General features: G+C 39.3%; 1 protein-coding gene across 1 annotated transcript in view; it reads right to left on the reverse strand.

The window, feature by feature from the left end:
* LOC310912031 (VPS10 domain-containing receptor SorCS1-like) overlaps positions 1–13,964 on the reverse strand; it is a 262,422-nt gene that overhangs the window by 142,937 nt on the left and 105,521 nt on the right. Inside the window, exon 3 of the mRNA XM_083866206.1 lies at positions 2,322–2,421. Coding sequence (XP_083722332.1) covers positions 2,322–2,421 — 100 coding nt within the window. The remainder of the gene's footprint in view (positions 1–2,321; positions 2,422–13,964) is intronic.

The following is a 13,964-nucleotide window of genomic DNA, read 5'->3' on the forward strand; positions in this document are numbered from 1 at the left end:
AAGCTCTGCAAATACTGGGCATTTATAGACCTAGTTTTTTCAAGATAGAGAAGAGCAAATAAATTACAACAAACAATTTATTCAGCACATGTTGTTGTTTGTTCATTTCCAGAATGTGAAAATAATCAGAAATTCATGAACAAATCTATCAATTATTTTAATAAATCCAATTACATGCATTCTACCGTTCACTGTTCTAACTGCTCTGTTTTGCAAAGAAGAGACAACAAGACTTACATAAATGGTACACTTGCTTTTTTTCATTACAAGCAATCAGTCCTGAGCCAGCTAAGTTCAAAATTTACCTTCTGTTTCAATGGAACTACTCCTAAAAGTTAAATATGTGCTAAAAGAATTTTTTTCCCCAAAACAAGGCAACTTCAGTAAGTCAAGTACATGCTGACCCCCCTTACGGATCACTGCTGTAGCAAGGTTTCTCATCCAACAACTTCAAGAAGAAAAATGCACCATTTTCTTTTCCACTACTGAAGAAACCTTTTCTCTCTGCTAAGGAAGGCCTTGTAGAACAAAGGACATCAAAGGCTGCAGATGCACTCTGAGAAATCATCACATACAACTAATATTTAGGGAAAACACATTGTTAGCATTTGCCCAGTACTAACTGTAGCAGTGTATAAACCCTTCACATGAAGGGTATGAGTTTTAGAAAATTCATGGAGTTTAGAGTAGTTGAGTTCCACATTTTAAAAGCATTTCTGCAGCTATCCACCCAGCCCACATTAGTGAAACAAGATACAACTTTCAAAGTGACCAGAATTTCTGCAAATATTATCAGAATTTCAGGAGAGGAAAGTAGATGAGATCTTGGGAGCCATAGATTTTTCCTTGGTGGCAAATTTTTTAAATATGTTTCCTTCAGCTTTTCATTCCACAGCAGGTATAATAAAGACCTTGAGCTTCAGTATTTTTGCTTTCCCTGTAGAAGTATTCTTAGTGTGGACACATGCCATGCCCTCTTAGCCTCGGGGGACTATTTGGATGTCTCAAATTAAATGTTTATTGATGGAATAGCCCGACATTCAACGGAAACAGACAGCATAAGGAGGGCCTCCAAAGTTCTCCCTGCAAGCCTAATTCTGCTCCTGCTGAAATGAACTTTGAAAAATTCAGTCTTAGAGCATTACCTAGGTCCTCGCATCCCAGGTGTTGCAGCTTTCCTCTGGCACTGTACTGTATTGACTATAGGCCAGCTTTACAGCAGACTTCTGCCAGAAAAGATAGTTCCACATTTCTGCCTGAAAGCTTTTTCCTTTCATCTATTTCGTTTTTGAGCTGGAAAGGGATTAGTTTTCAGGCAGGTCAGTCTTGGATCCAGCTCACCAGATGGCTACACAAACAAGGGTGGCAGAGAAAGGCAGGAAGTGGGAGGGTGCAGGATGCAGCCAGAGGTGATGAAGGCTTTTTAATGCCAGCCTGAATTTCAGTTGGCTTGCTGAAGGACATTTAAGTGACCTGATAATTTCATTCTCCAGCTCCTAGAGAAGAGCTTCATATCTTCTAAGCATTGTCCTGCTAAACATTGTAACTGATAAGCATTGTCCTCTCTGGTTAGGAGAGCTCCCTCTTCTTTCACAGTCTGTCTTAAAGAACACATAATTGTTTCAGTATAGTGAGAACAGCATTATAGTGACTTCAGCTGCTCAAATACATGCAGCCTCCTTTAGAGGTGAGTCTTTACTAACATTTTCTGCCAATGCAATTCAGTTTTGCCTGTAGTGACTCAAACTATGCACAAGGACTGAAAAACAAGTAGAAAACAAAAAATCTTGTCAAAAATGTATCTCAAAGAAGGCATCCAGATTCCTTTCATGAATATGTCAGCATTATAAATTCATAGTAAATTGTTAGTCAGTAGGGTGTCTGAATGATTAAAACCTTCTGGGGTTCGAAGGCATTTTCTCTGCAGGAATTTGTCAAATCGTGTTCAGTTCACTATTGGGAGCACTTAAAAGACAAATAATGTTACATACAATCTGGTCACTGTAGATGCATTTCTGCCATTTTAACGAGTCTCTCTCCCTTCCAGACAACAAAATCAACACCATCCAGAAGGTAAGCAAGCAATTACATCCATGGTACCTGTTCATTTAATAGCCAATCTTCCCTCAAGTATTACTGGTAAGTGGTATAGGTGGTACAATTTGGGTTATATTTTTATAAAGTAACACATTTTGTTCAGGCATGATGGTCAGAGAGACTCCTGCTACTTACACAGTAACAGATATTGAGAAAATTAGAAGAGATCTCCAGGACAGCATAAGCATCATAAAGCTAGAATGAGCCAACACATTGTCACCTACCTTACGTTTGTTTGTTGGGCAAACGTACAAGTAGCTCAGAATAGTCTTCAGACCAACTTTATCATTCAGTTTCTCGTATGTTGTCCCATAATCTGTTGACCTACAATTCAAGAGAGATTCTTATAAGTACAAACACTTAATCACAAAACCACAAGTCACTTGGCAGCTTTTCAATATAAGTCATGCTTTAAATAGCGGAATGGCTCTCCAGAGCTTTTGCAATGATTCATGTAGTATATAATGATACTTAATTATATACACACAGCATCATGTGCGTGTTTATAATTTGCATTTAAATTAGATTAGGAAAAATTAAACCAGCATCTTCCCAAAGCATCTTAAACATGCACAATAAGAGATGCTACATTCTGCATACAGAAGATAATGACTGTCAGAAATGCCAAATAGCAGACAGCAAGAGACTAAGGTTATCAATTCATCATATACTCCAAGCTTAGACTAATTTTGTTAAGATGGCTTATCTCAGCATATTACAAAGTAGCTTCTCTGACACTGACTAGAAGAAAGGATGGACACATGTGCTTTATTCTTGCTTTAAAAGCCACCATTCAGTAGAGAAAATAAAATATTTCTGAAATGCGGCTTGCCCATAAAAAACACTAACTACATGTCTTGGGGAAGAATAAAAGACGTGAACAAATAAGACTGTCCAGTGTTCCTGTAGGAGTTACTCTTAACATGTGACTGGAACCAAGATCAATCATCAGCAGAGGTTTTGTTCATTATGCAGCTCATGCTTGCCTGAACTCTGTCCCAGTATCCCAGAGATTTAGGTGATCAGCCCAAACCAGTAGAGTTGGCATCCATAAATTGCAGAAAGGGACAGGTATCTGGCTAACAGACATTCAAAAGCCTGACATATTCCTGTATCTCGTCTGTAACATGTACAAATGGGCCTATATAGAACTTCACTTGCAAGCAGTAACATGAATTTACCGTTTTGCTAAGCACTCCAAAACCAGATATTCTGAAGTAAAATCTTAGCACCCATTATTTTCAGGCTCTCTCCTGTCAGGGCAATACTGGCTAAATTCACAAAGGCATCAAGCCTTTAATTCTTACTATTTTTTTTTTTTCTTTTTTTTTTTTCTTTTTTTTTTTTTTTGTGGAATATGGAGGGTGGAACATTTCTGAATCAAGTACCATACCTACATTCATATTATAGCTTCTGGGATTTCAGATTTTGCAATCAGTACATGAATAAAACAAGAAAGCAGCAGCTTAGGGTTTCATTCATGAAAGATGAATTGCACTGAAACATGAATCTGCATTAAAGTTAAGTCTTTCTATTTAGGAACTTTATGGAAGCCTTTGCACATCTCTGCCTGCTCATATAACAACTGGCCTATGATTTATGTCCATAGACTTCTCCTTTCCTCCAATAAACACACGCCCTCCTGTGTGCACATATGACCTTTGGTGTTTAGAACATTAACGTCAAATTCTCATCTGCTGACTGATCTTTCCCTTTATAAGGTCATCTCTCTCAGGAGCACATTTAAACTAACTGAGCTATTTCCTCAGAGGACTGAGGGGTAGGGTATTGTTCTGGTGTTTCTGATACTGAGTATTCCAGAGATGCTCTAGTATCCAGGTGAGAGGATCCACAGCAGGAGGCTGAACACAGCCTGGTCAAAGATTGAAGATTCCCTTTGTTACCTTGCCCCACCTCACCACCCGGTCTTATCAGACATGAGTATTTCTGCTGCTCTCTGCCTAAACACCGAAAGCTACCCTTTGTGAAGTCTGAGCTGACAAAGACATGCAAAGATAGCAAGGACTATGTCTGACCTGCTGAGTTAGGAAAAATATATTAACAAAATAATGCTGCTTTTTTCTTATACCAGCGACAATGAATTTAAAATGGGATCTTTCAAAAGGGGATGGGAGCAAAGAAAATCTGAGACATAAAACTTGCTTTGAAATTGTTCAAGAAAGGCAGCCAGTACCCCTGCCACAACACAGGCAAACTTATGTCAACAGCCTATTGCAAATAGTAATCTCAGAATTGCCAGCCACTTCTTACTTCAAATCTCTAGGCAATTGTTTTGCATTCACAGCTTTATTTACAGGTAACACTCTATACAGATGGAAGCGTGTGCTTCTGTCAACATCCATAAAAGAAACTGAAAGATTTAAAAGCTTAGAAAAACATTTTTTTATATATATATCAGATGAACAAATTCACAGGCAATCGAAGGAGCTACTATTAGATCTTACTCTCATTATTGTGTTCTCAACTGACAATAGCAAGTCCTTCTACCTTCACATTTACCATTTTTTTTCTTTTGAACCACTTTACAATTATCCTTAGATTGGGGGGGGAGGGGAGCAGAAGGAAGGGAATGTTATATATACAAAAGTAGACAGGCATCCATAAGTGTTTTAACACAAAGATATGGTAATATATACATTTACAGAGCAATGGGGAAAAAGAATTATATCAAAGGAAACAATGCATACATGGGAAGTCTCTGTTGGGATCTAACCCATGCATATCACCAATGTGCATTCATCTTATTTCTATTTTATATATATATATATATATATGTATATATATATACAAGCAGGCACTGATTAGCAGCCTAGATAATGAGCTTTGTTTGTCTTATTAAATGGGTGTATAAAGCAGCATGAGACTCCTAACCCATAAAAACACATCAGCCATTGGATGGCCCAGGAAGCCAGCCTAACCTGGAAGAGCTGCAAAAGACAGATGCACCTCAGCAGGGAGTAGGCACTAATGACAGAGTAGGATCAACAAATTCAATCCCAGTTATCTGAAGGGAAAAGGATATGTAGCAACCAACATCTCCACATTTTGTGTGGAAGGCTGCTCCTCTGAAGTTCTGCAGAAAGAAATCAGTTTTAGTCCATCTGTCCATGAGCAAGCAAATGCCTGGAGAAATCATTGTAAAGGACTAAACCCAGGACCTCTAGAGCTGAAAACACAAAACTAATCTGCCTTTTTAATGCCTTTTAAACAGCTACAGCTAATGGAATAACCATATGTAAATGAGTGAACAGTAAGCCCTATTTTATTGTCTCTTGTGTAGACACGTGTGTTGCAATGGTGTCTCAAATTGTTTGGGGGGAGAAGGGGGATGTGAGTGGTACACTGTTGATGTCACTGAAATGCAGATGACACTAGAAGAATAATATTCAGAAAATAAAAGTATTTAGACTCAATTCTGAACTTTATTCTTGGTGTCCTGTCCTGACACCTGTCCCACCCACAATATTACAATATTAGTAATTACAATATTAGTTTTAATTACTATCATTAAATCCCAAATTTTTCCAGTAGCTGTTGAAAATCCGACTCCCTATTTTTTCAGTAAAGCAGAAGACAATGCAAGAAGATAAACATTTTCATGATTACTAGCTAATTCCAAAGTATAAAAACGTACCAAAATTGTGTCATTGAAGCTCTGGCTTTCTCAGTAATAGAATAAAACAAAACTAGAAACATGTAGAATAATTTCTGTTTTGCAAACTATTTGCAAGAAAGCTGACATTTAAATAACTTCATTATTATTCACTGACAGGGCTTTTCCCTCTCCTCCCGTCAGGGTAAATGACATTTCTATTACAGTATTATAATAAACTCCTGCACATTTTAAATAAAGTCACTGAATTCCATTAGTCCACCTACTGTCATGAATATATCTCAATTCATTCCTACCAATATTTCACAATTATAATAGGCATTCTGAATCAACCAGCAACATGAACCCCATGGAAATTTTCTTCTTTCTCAAGAAGCACAGACTGACATTCAGAGTACTGTCAGTTTGAATATATAGATTAAATAAATTCCCTAGCAGGTTGCTGTTTTCGCCTTTGTTGCAAATTTAAGGTTGCCCATAGTTATTTTACACATAAGAGGCTGAAGACTTGAAGAATCAAACAGTTGATCATTTGGTCAGGAGGGCTTTTATTTTTTATTTTTAATTTTATTTTTTTCATCAAGATCTTTCCAGAAGACTCCATGAGAAAAAAAGAAAACCATTACTTGCAGACTTTAAGCTGTCTCATGTCTCCTGCTTATTGAGTATAGCTTTCTTCCCATGTTAACAGATGAACTTACTTGTTATAACACACATCATTAAGAAGCAATCACTTTAATTGGCACCATTTACTTTTTTTTTTCTTTTCCCACCAGTTAGGCCTGGTTTTCACACATTAACTTGACTGCTTCCCCCAGGCCCACCCTGAGAACACTGCATTTCATGTCCTTATCCCCTCTTTGCTCCATAGCTTAATTTGCTGCTCTAACCGTGGTCCAGGTGGCAGCCAGCCCTAGGAGGCAGGACCAGAGGCAGCTGAAATGTGCTCTGTGAGCAGCAGAGCAGGGCAGCCTGTCCTGACCAGGAGCAGTGTGAGACAGGGGCTATGGCCTTTTTCTCCTCCTGCACATGAATTTACCCCTGGCACAAGGCAGGCATCTTTAAGTTAAGCAATGACTATTAGATCTTGTGTTCCAGTCTCACACATAACCGAGTTTGCCACCTGGTTTGCCTCCAAAGGGAATGGCCAGGTGAGCACAAGATTTGCCAGCTGCTGTCGTATTAATCTCTACAAGAGCAGATTTTTGGAAAGAAGCCCTTCAGATTGCAGAAGGCAGAACTGCAGAGCCACAGGCTGCACCTATAAAAGGCTTTCAAATGAATGAGTTTTTGAATAAAGGAATAATTAAGACATTAAAAATGATCTTTCATGTCTGAATGCAAAAAAATACTGGAGCTGCTAATTCTGGAGCAGATTTGTATTCCTGTATGGAATGTTTTAAGCCTGTTTGTAAACTCTGCTGTGGAGTTGTTGACTTTCGCATTCTTTTTTTCTGGGGAGACTTTGAGGGGTTATTCCTTCATCCCTTAAATTGAAACTCTTTACTTTAGTTTCATAGCCCGGTAGTAAAGTTTCCCATTGATTTTTGCCATACCACCATGTTTCACAAAAGCTAGTAATGTCAAAGTCTTCTTCAACAGCCAGCCATTTATGTTCACATGTTCCTCCTCTTAAGCCCTTCACAAGGCATTGATAGATATCACTTCTGGTCTAATGCCTCTTTTGGTTTAACTCCTTACTGGGCAACCCTGGTTTCTTTTCCAGAAAGTAATAACACCTGATCTCAGTTTCTCTGAGAAACCATTTTTTTTCTTTTTAATCTCATTGCTTTCATAGAAAGTTACTCTTTCTTTGTAAATTACCTTGCTTCACTGGGACACTTCTCACCACCGTCTGTCTTTTTAATTCATTGTATAAATAATTCCCCAAGGCTTTTCACATTTCTAACGGGATCTGTTTGCTTAGCTCATGGAGACTGACACATTTTGAAAGGAGATTTATAATTCCACCTGGAAGAGCAACTTCAAGATGTAAACACAGTAAGTTCTCTGTCCTTGGACAGAATTTCCAGGTAGAAAAAGAGCTTCCTAAGAGTATTGTAAGAGTTTGGTTCAAGAGGGCAGTGGTCAGACTTCAGTGACGAGCCAATGCTGCTCAGCATTTCTTTAAATATCTGTCACAGCACTGCACATGTCACAACATTAAAAACACTTCAAATTTATCCAACCAGGTTGAAATTAAATTTATAGACATTTCTAGGGTTAAGAAAAATAAGATATTTCAAAACTCAAGGGACCCATATGCCTCACTCCCTAAGTGAACACATTTCTGATTACTTTTTCCTCATGAGGCCCTCAGCAGGCTGGAAAATAGTAGTTCCCACAGTCTAGGTGGGGAAACAGAGGGAAGGACTAGATAACTAATCCTACATTTGAAGGAAGTCTGTGACAGAGCCAAATTCAAGTACCCTCAGGCTCCACCATCTTCCCATTCCACCCTGACAGTTTTAAATTTTCTGAGGTTTTTTGTGAGTGCAAACAAGGATTGGAAAAAGTCTTGCTATCAATGGCAAAAGGATGAAATGCAAAATTAAAAACAGTTTAAATAAGCACCTTAAAACAGATCTAAACCTCTATTTTGAAAATATTTTGCTTCTAATCTCAATTGTGACTGTAGGTTTACTAGAAATTAAGTCATAAATTTCTATGAATTTAATGAAATGTGGGGTTTTTTCCCTCATGGGAAGAATTTTCTCATCACAAAATAAAGTTCCCCACCAGCAGAAGCCACCAAAAAGACTTGAAGAGGGAGTAAAACAATTACAAAGAAACAATAGGAAACTATTAAATTGACATTTCTCTGCATAATCAGTTAAAATAATTTAATTTTCTTCTTTTCATTTTCAATCAACTTTTATTTGGAGTAATCTAAATGAACAGAAACCTACACACTCAAATTTCTTGTAATTTTTGGCTTAATATAGTTCAGCAGATTATTGCTATAAATAATTAAAGATGTGACAAGCAGGAAAAGCAGCTCATATTTTATCATCCAATCTCCAGTCTACATATTGCATTGGATAATTTTTCAAAATATTAACCAATTCAGAAAGAAAACAGGGCAATGAGAGGGCCATGAGACATCATCTGTAGGTGGCACAGATGAGATGCTTGTTTCTCCTTCAAATAATGGTCCAAGAAAAATAAATTTGCCTAACTTGTCTTCCGTGCTGTTTCAGTGGAGAGTTGTAACTCAGGTTACCACCCCATGGAAGCAGAGAATACTTGTTCCTCTGTCAAGGTTAACAAGAATTTGGTCAATTGCTTCAGAAGTCATGGGATGATGACAGTGGGAATATTCCAACAGGAGACAATGTATGTTGTATGGGATGAAAGGAAATTGTGCAACCAGGGTGAGGTTATTTCTTACTTTTATCTGTGTCAGATGAAAGGTGAAGTAAATGGTCAATTATGATGAACATGCAAAAGTTCTCAGTTGGACAAGACAGAAGAACAAATCCACTCATGTTGTACTGCACAGCACTAGACAGCAGCAAGACTTACGACTGTTAAATGCAAGAACAGGGAAAAGAAGAATTCTCCTAATAATCAGAGTAGCACATAAATGAGAACCATTATCCTGGTTTGGGCTGGGACAGAGTTCATTTCTCCTTAGCAGCTAGTCCAGTGTTCTGTTTTGGATTCAGCATGAGAACAATGTTGGTAACACCCGCAATGCTGTGTGGGGCCTATGCTAAGCCAAGGACTGGTTAGGGTCAGTAAGGAAGTGCACCAGAAGCTGGGAGGAAGCACAGCCAGGACAGTGACCTAAACAGGCCAAAGGGATATTTTATGCATCATGCCAGGTTTATATGAACTGGGGGAGTTACCTGGAGGAGAGGCCAATGGCAGTTTGGAAACAATTTGGCATCTGTTAGCACATGCTGATTGATGGTATTGTGCATCACTTCTTTTCCTGGGGTTTACCTCTCCCCCTTTTCCCCTCGACCTCACTCCCTCTAATTGTTATATTTTACTTTGTTTCAATAACTTTTCTTGTCTCAAGGGATGAGTTTGAGGGGTTTTATTTCTGAATCTCCTCCCTATCCTGCTGGGGTGGGGGTGAGTGAGAGAGCAGCTGAGTGGTGCCTCACTGCCAGCTGGGGTTAAACCACATCACCTGGCTGGCAGGACTGAAAGTTGACAAAGTCTCTGCAGTTGTCCAAGCATGAGGCTCTAAGTCTTGTAAGTGCTTTTTTATCACCTGAAAACTTGGACAACGGTGCTGAATTGGCTTAAATACTCTTGTCCTGAGATCAGAATGATCCACCTGAATTGATCTGCACTGCCCTTGCTGTGATGCAAACCTTGTCTCTCTGAACTGCTAAAGACTGGCTGACATCTATTCTGCTAAAGCCTAGCATTCTTTGCAGAGATCAATCACACCTGTACAAGCCATGGTGAACAATCCTTAGAACAAACTAATCCATGTTGCTCACTCAGCTTCTTCTTGGAGACACTTGGCAAATTCACTGGAAAATAAAACCGTGGCACAGATAATCAATAGTACAGAATCAAAAATATAATGAGGTAAAGCTAAAACACCAATGTAGATGTATCTGTTTCAGCTATAGTGGCACGTGTATTCCAATGCATAATTCTTCTTCAGAACCTCCTATCTTACCCAACTAGCCATGGAACAGCATAATTCAGAACAAACTTTCATGTGAAAAAAATACAGAGACATTCTATGCTTGTAAGATTAAACGACTTTTTAAACATCAGTTTCTGATGCCAGTGCCTTTTTTAGCAGAAGTAACATTCCACTGTATTGTGGAGAAGGGCTTTTTATCCTTAGGCTTCAGAGACATTGCTGCATAAAGGTTGGCTACCCAAAGAAAAGAGCAACATCAAATATTTTAGCCTGAAAAAAGATCAAATTTGAATTAGATGGGAATGATGCACCATTCCCCTCCTCCCTTTTACAGCTTCCCTAATTTTAGATGTCTGTCTCATCTTGGTAGATCAGTAAACCCCCTTTACCTGTACAGTGTAATGGTTTCTCATGAGAACAGAGGATTCTGGCAGTTGATAAAATCCATATTCAGATCCCCACGCCTCTGCCTGCTGCTCAGAGATCAGATCTTGATCACACTCTCATGTAAATCCAAACTATTTACTCTGTAGATGCACCATCATAACCATGGAACTGGATAGCTTCCATGATCAATTTGCCCTTGCTTGGAAGCAACTGCCTCCAGGAAATCAGAAGGATCTTTGATGTCAGAATGCAAGACATGAAGATTTTTAAAGTGTACAATTACCAAGATTTTGTGTGAAAAATAATGCACTGAGATTTGACTGGACTCTGTTCTGGAAGTGTTTCCAAGGCACTGTTTTGCAGGAGTGGAATGTAAATTTACCATTTGCTATGGGCAATCCCATTTTGGGGGATCAGCTACATCCGGGAACCCCTCTCTGCTGTGCTAAATGACACTTGCAGGATTAGCTCTGGGAAAGGGGATAGGATATCAACAGCAGAGGACTTTGAAAAAATAACTGTGGACTTACCACCTATTTTGCCTGGTTACCAGACTCCCAGCAAGGCTGGTGCTTGCCATGGAGTAAGGGGAAGGAACTGGGTCTTCCTCTCCATTGCTTGAGCTGCAGAGAGGGTGACTTTCCAGAACTTTCTCCCTCAAATTTCCCTTTCAGCTTCTCATCTCTGTGGCCTCAAAGACTCATCTGCAGTCCCTCAGTGACTGAAGCAGCAGAAGTCAAGAGCAGCTTAGGGAGGTTGGCAATCACAGCCCCTTTAGCTGCTCTAATCCAGTGCTGGGTGAAAGCCAGCAGTGAGAAACAAAGGAATAGCCATCAAAGCAAGACCTCCACTTGACCCTCTCAGTGAAAGGCTCAAGAGGCTGGCTCAAGTGGTGCTCTGGCTGAAACATCAATGCCATGCCTCCTGCTCTTTTCATGAGTCATTTTGTGCCACAGCATCTGGATGCATGTGGGAAGGACCAGTAACTCCACTAATTTTTGGGGGCTAATTAATATAGACCAAAAATATAATACCAAATACATACCAAAAGCTGACAGGTTATTGAGGCTCACCCATCTGATGGTGTGTATGATCCAACCATCTTCTCTGTCCCTAAGCCCATAGGAGTGGTTTTCAATACTTTTACCTTTGCCATCACAACATTATTTTCAGTGAGAGACCCCGAGGAAAGGAATGAAGGTTTACTGACAACAGGCTTTTTCCTTGTTACCTTCAGGGGGTTTTGGGGGATCAGAGGAATGTAAGTGGAAGAGCACCAGTCTGGAAGATCTCCTTGTCCACCTGACTTATTCGTCAAAACAAACGAGCAGGGTAGGATGCAAATTGCTGCCCTTCCATCATCAGGGTGGTGAACACTCCACAACACTGCAACTCAGAATGCAGCCATTCCCACAGGCCCAGCCTCACTCAAGGCTTATGGTCATCAAAAACACAAATCTCAGCTTAGCTGTGATGGCTATTAAAATCATTCTTCAATTTGTTTAAATCAAAAGCTGCCTTTTAAATTAGGATTGAGAATGACTTATGATTTTTCTTGCCATATGTTTACAGGGGCATACTGACATCAGCGCACCCTTAATGCCAAATTCTTGCTCATAAAGTGCTTCCTTGAGTGTTGATTCTTCCCATTTTCACCCCAGTCCGGTGTTAATCACACAAATAGCTAGGACTGGAGCCCAGCAATCATCACGCTATTAACTTTCTAATTGATGGTAATGGCCAGAATAAATTTCAGGCACCCCAAGGGGTGGTTAATGGATTTTGTAGCTCGAGGGCAGAGCAACAGGAAGCTTTTCCATTAATCAGGGAGATGAGACAACCATACATGTCCTACACTTCCCACCCCATCATAGCACTGCGGTCATTGCAGCTTGGCTGAAAAAACCCTCACAGCAGGCTGAGCTCAGTTAGAAAGTTTGATACACTCCTTCAGCAGAGCTGCCATAGCATCCACAGCCACCTTATACATCCAGAAAGCCACTTTAGCCCACCTCCAATTAAGAGTAAGGAACAGTTTTACTGTGCCATAAATGCATTGCAGGTCTTCTGCAGGGTATGTACTAAAAGCCAGAGAAAAGATTTTCTGGCTAGCAGCATCCAACCATTTGCAACACAATATGCAATCTTCGTTCTATCCTGCCAGTGCAAATCAACAGCTAGAAAGCTTAAAAGATCAGACAGCCCAAGACATTATTGTCAAAATCACTGTCCGAGCCCCTTAGTTGTTATAATGGAGTAACTCCCAAGGACCAGTAGCATTTTAAAACCAGCTAAAAATGTGCTTCATGCATTAATTCATACTAAAGTTAGTTGGAAGCTGCAATTCTCATCCCTTAGGCAATGCTAATTTTTTTTTTTTTTTTTTTTTGGCCTTGCTTTAAAATATCATTATTCCCAAAATCTGGATGGAGTAAGAATACGGAAGGGAAAGAGATTAAATTTAAAAAATAGTAATTCAGAGTGTTTCATTTCACTTGTACCAGTGTTATCATTATCTATTCAATTGAATATTTTATAACACAGCCTGGCTGTCACCCTATAGGGAAAAAAAAAAAAAGCTCCAATGAAACAAGGAGAAAAATCAAAATGAAACACACTTTCGGTTTCAGATTATTCCCATATTTTCTGTCAAGATTCCATTTTTAAAATATTGCAGAAGATTTATCTGAATAATGCTGCATTTCCCAGAAGAAAATTGTTCTACTGGAAAGGTTTTCAATTCGTTCTCTGAGTCCAAGGAGTGGATGCACTAAGCTGTTAGCTCTACTCTTAGCACACCACAGTACTAAGAAAGAATCTGTGCTGCTGGATGCAAAAGCTCTGCTACTAGACTACTCTACCCAAGAATCACTAATTAATGCTTTTAAGCAGACAAATACAATGAGTGTTACTGTTTTTCTTTTAAAAGCAATTTGAGTGATGCAGCTCTACCATTTGTATCAGCTGCAAATAATAGGCAGCACCCAGAGCCAGCAGCTTTATGTTTTTCCTCTTGGTTGGTAAGAAGCATATTTATCACTATGTATCTCAAGGATCAGTGGGGTTATAAAGCTTGCTATTTATAGCTACTCTTGGGGTATCGAGCAAGTGACAGTAATTTGTTCCTCTGACATCTAACCTTAGGTCAACTCCAGTAGCAGAAGATGGATTTTTACAGGAAATGAAATGAAAGTACACAGCAGAAGATTAATACAGCTTTCCAGGCCTGCG

Source organism: Zosterops lateralis (assembly GCF_965231275.1).
Source record: "Zosterops lateralis genome assembly, chromosome: 8".
NCBI classification, from domain to species: Eukaryota; Metazoa; Chordata; class Aves; order Passeriformes; family Zosteropidae; genus Zosterops; species Zosterops lateralis.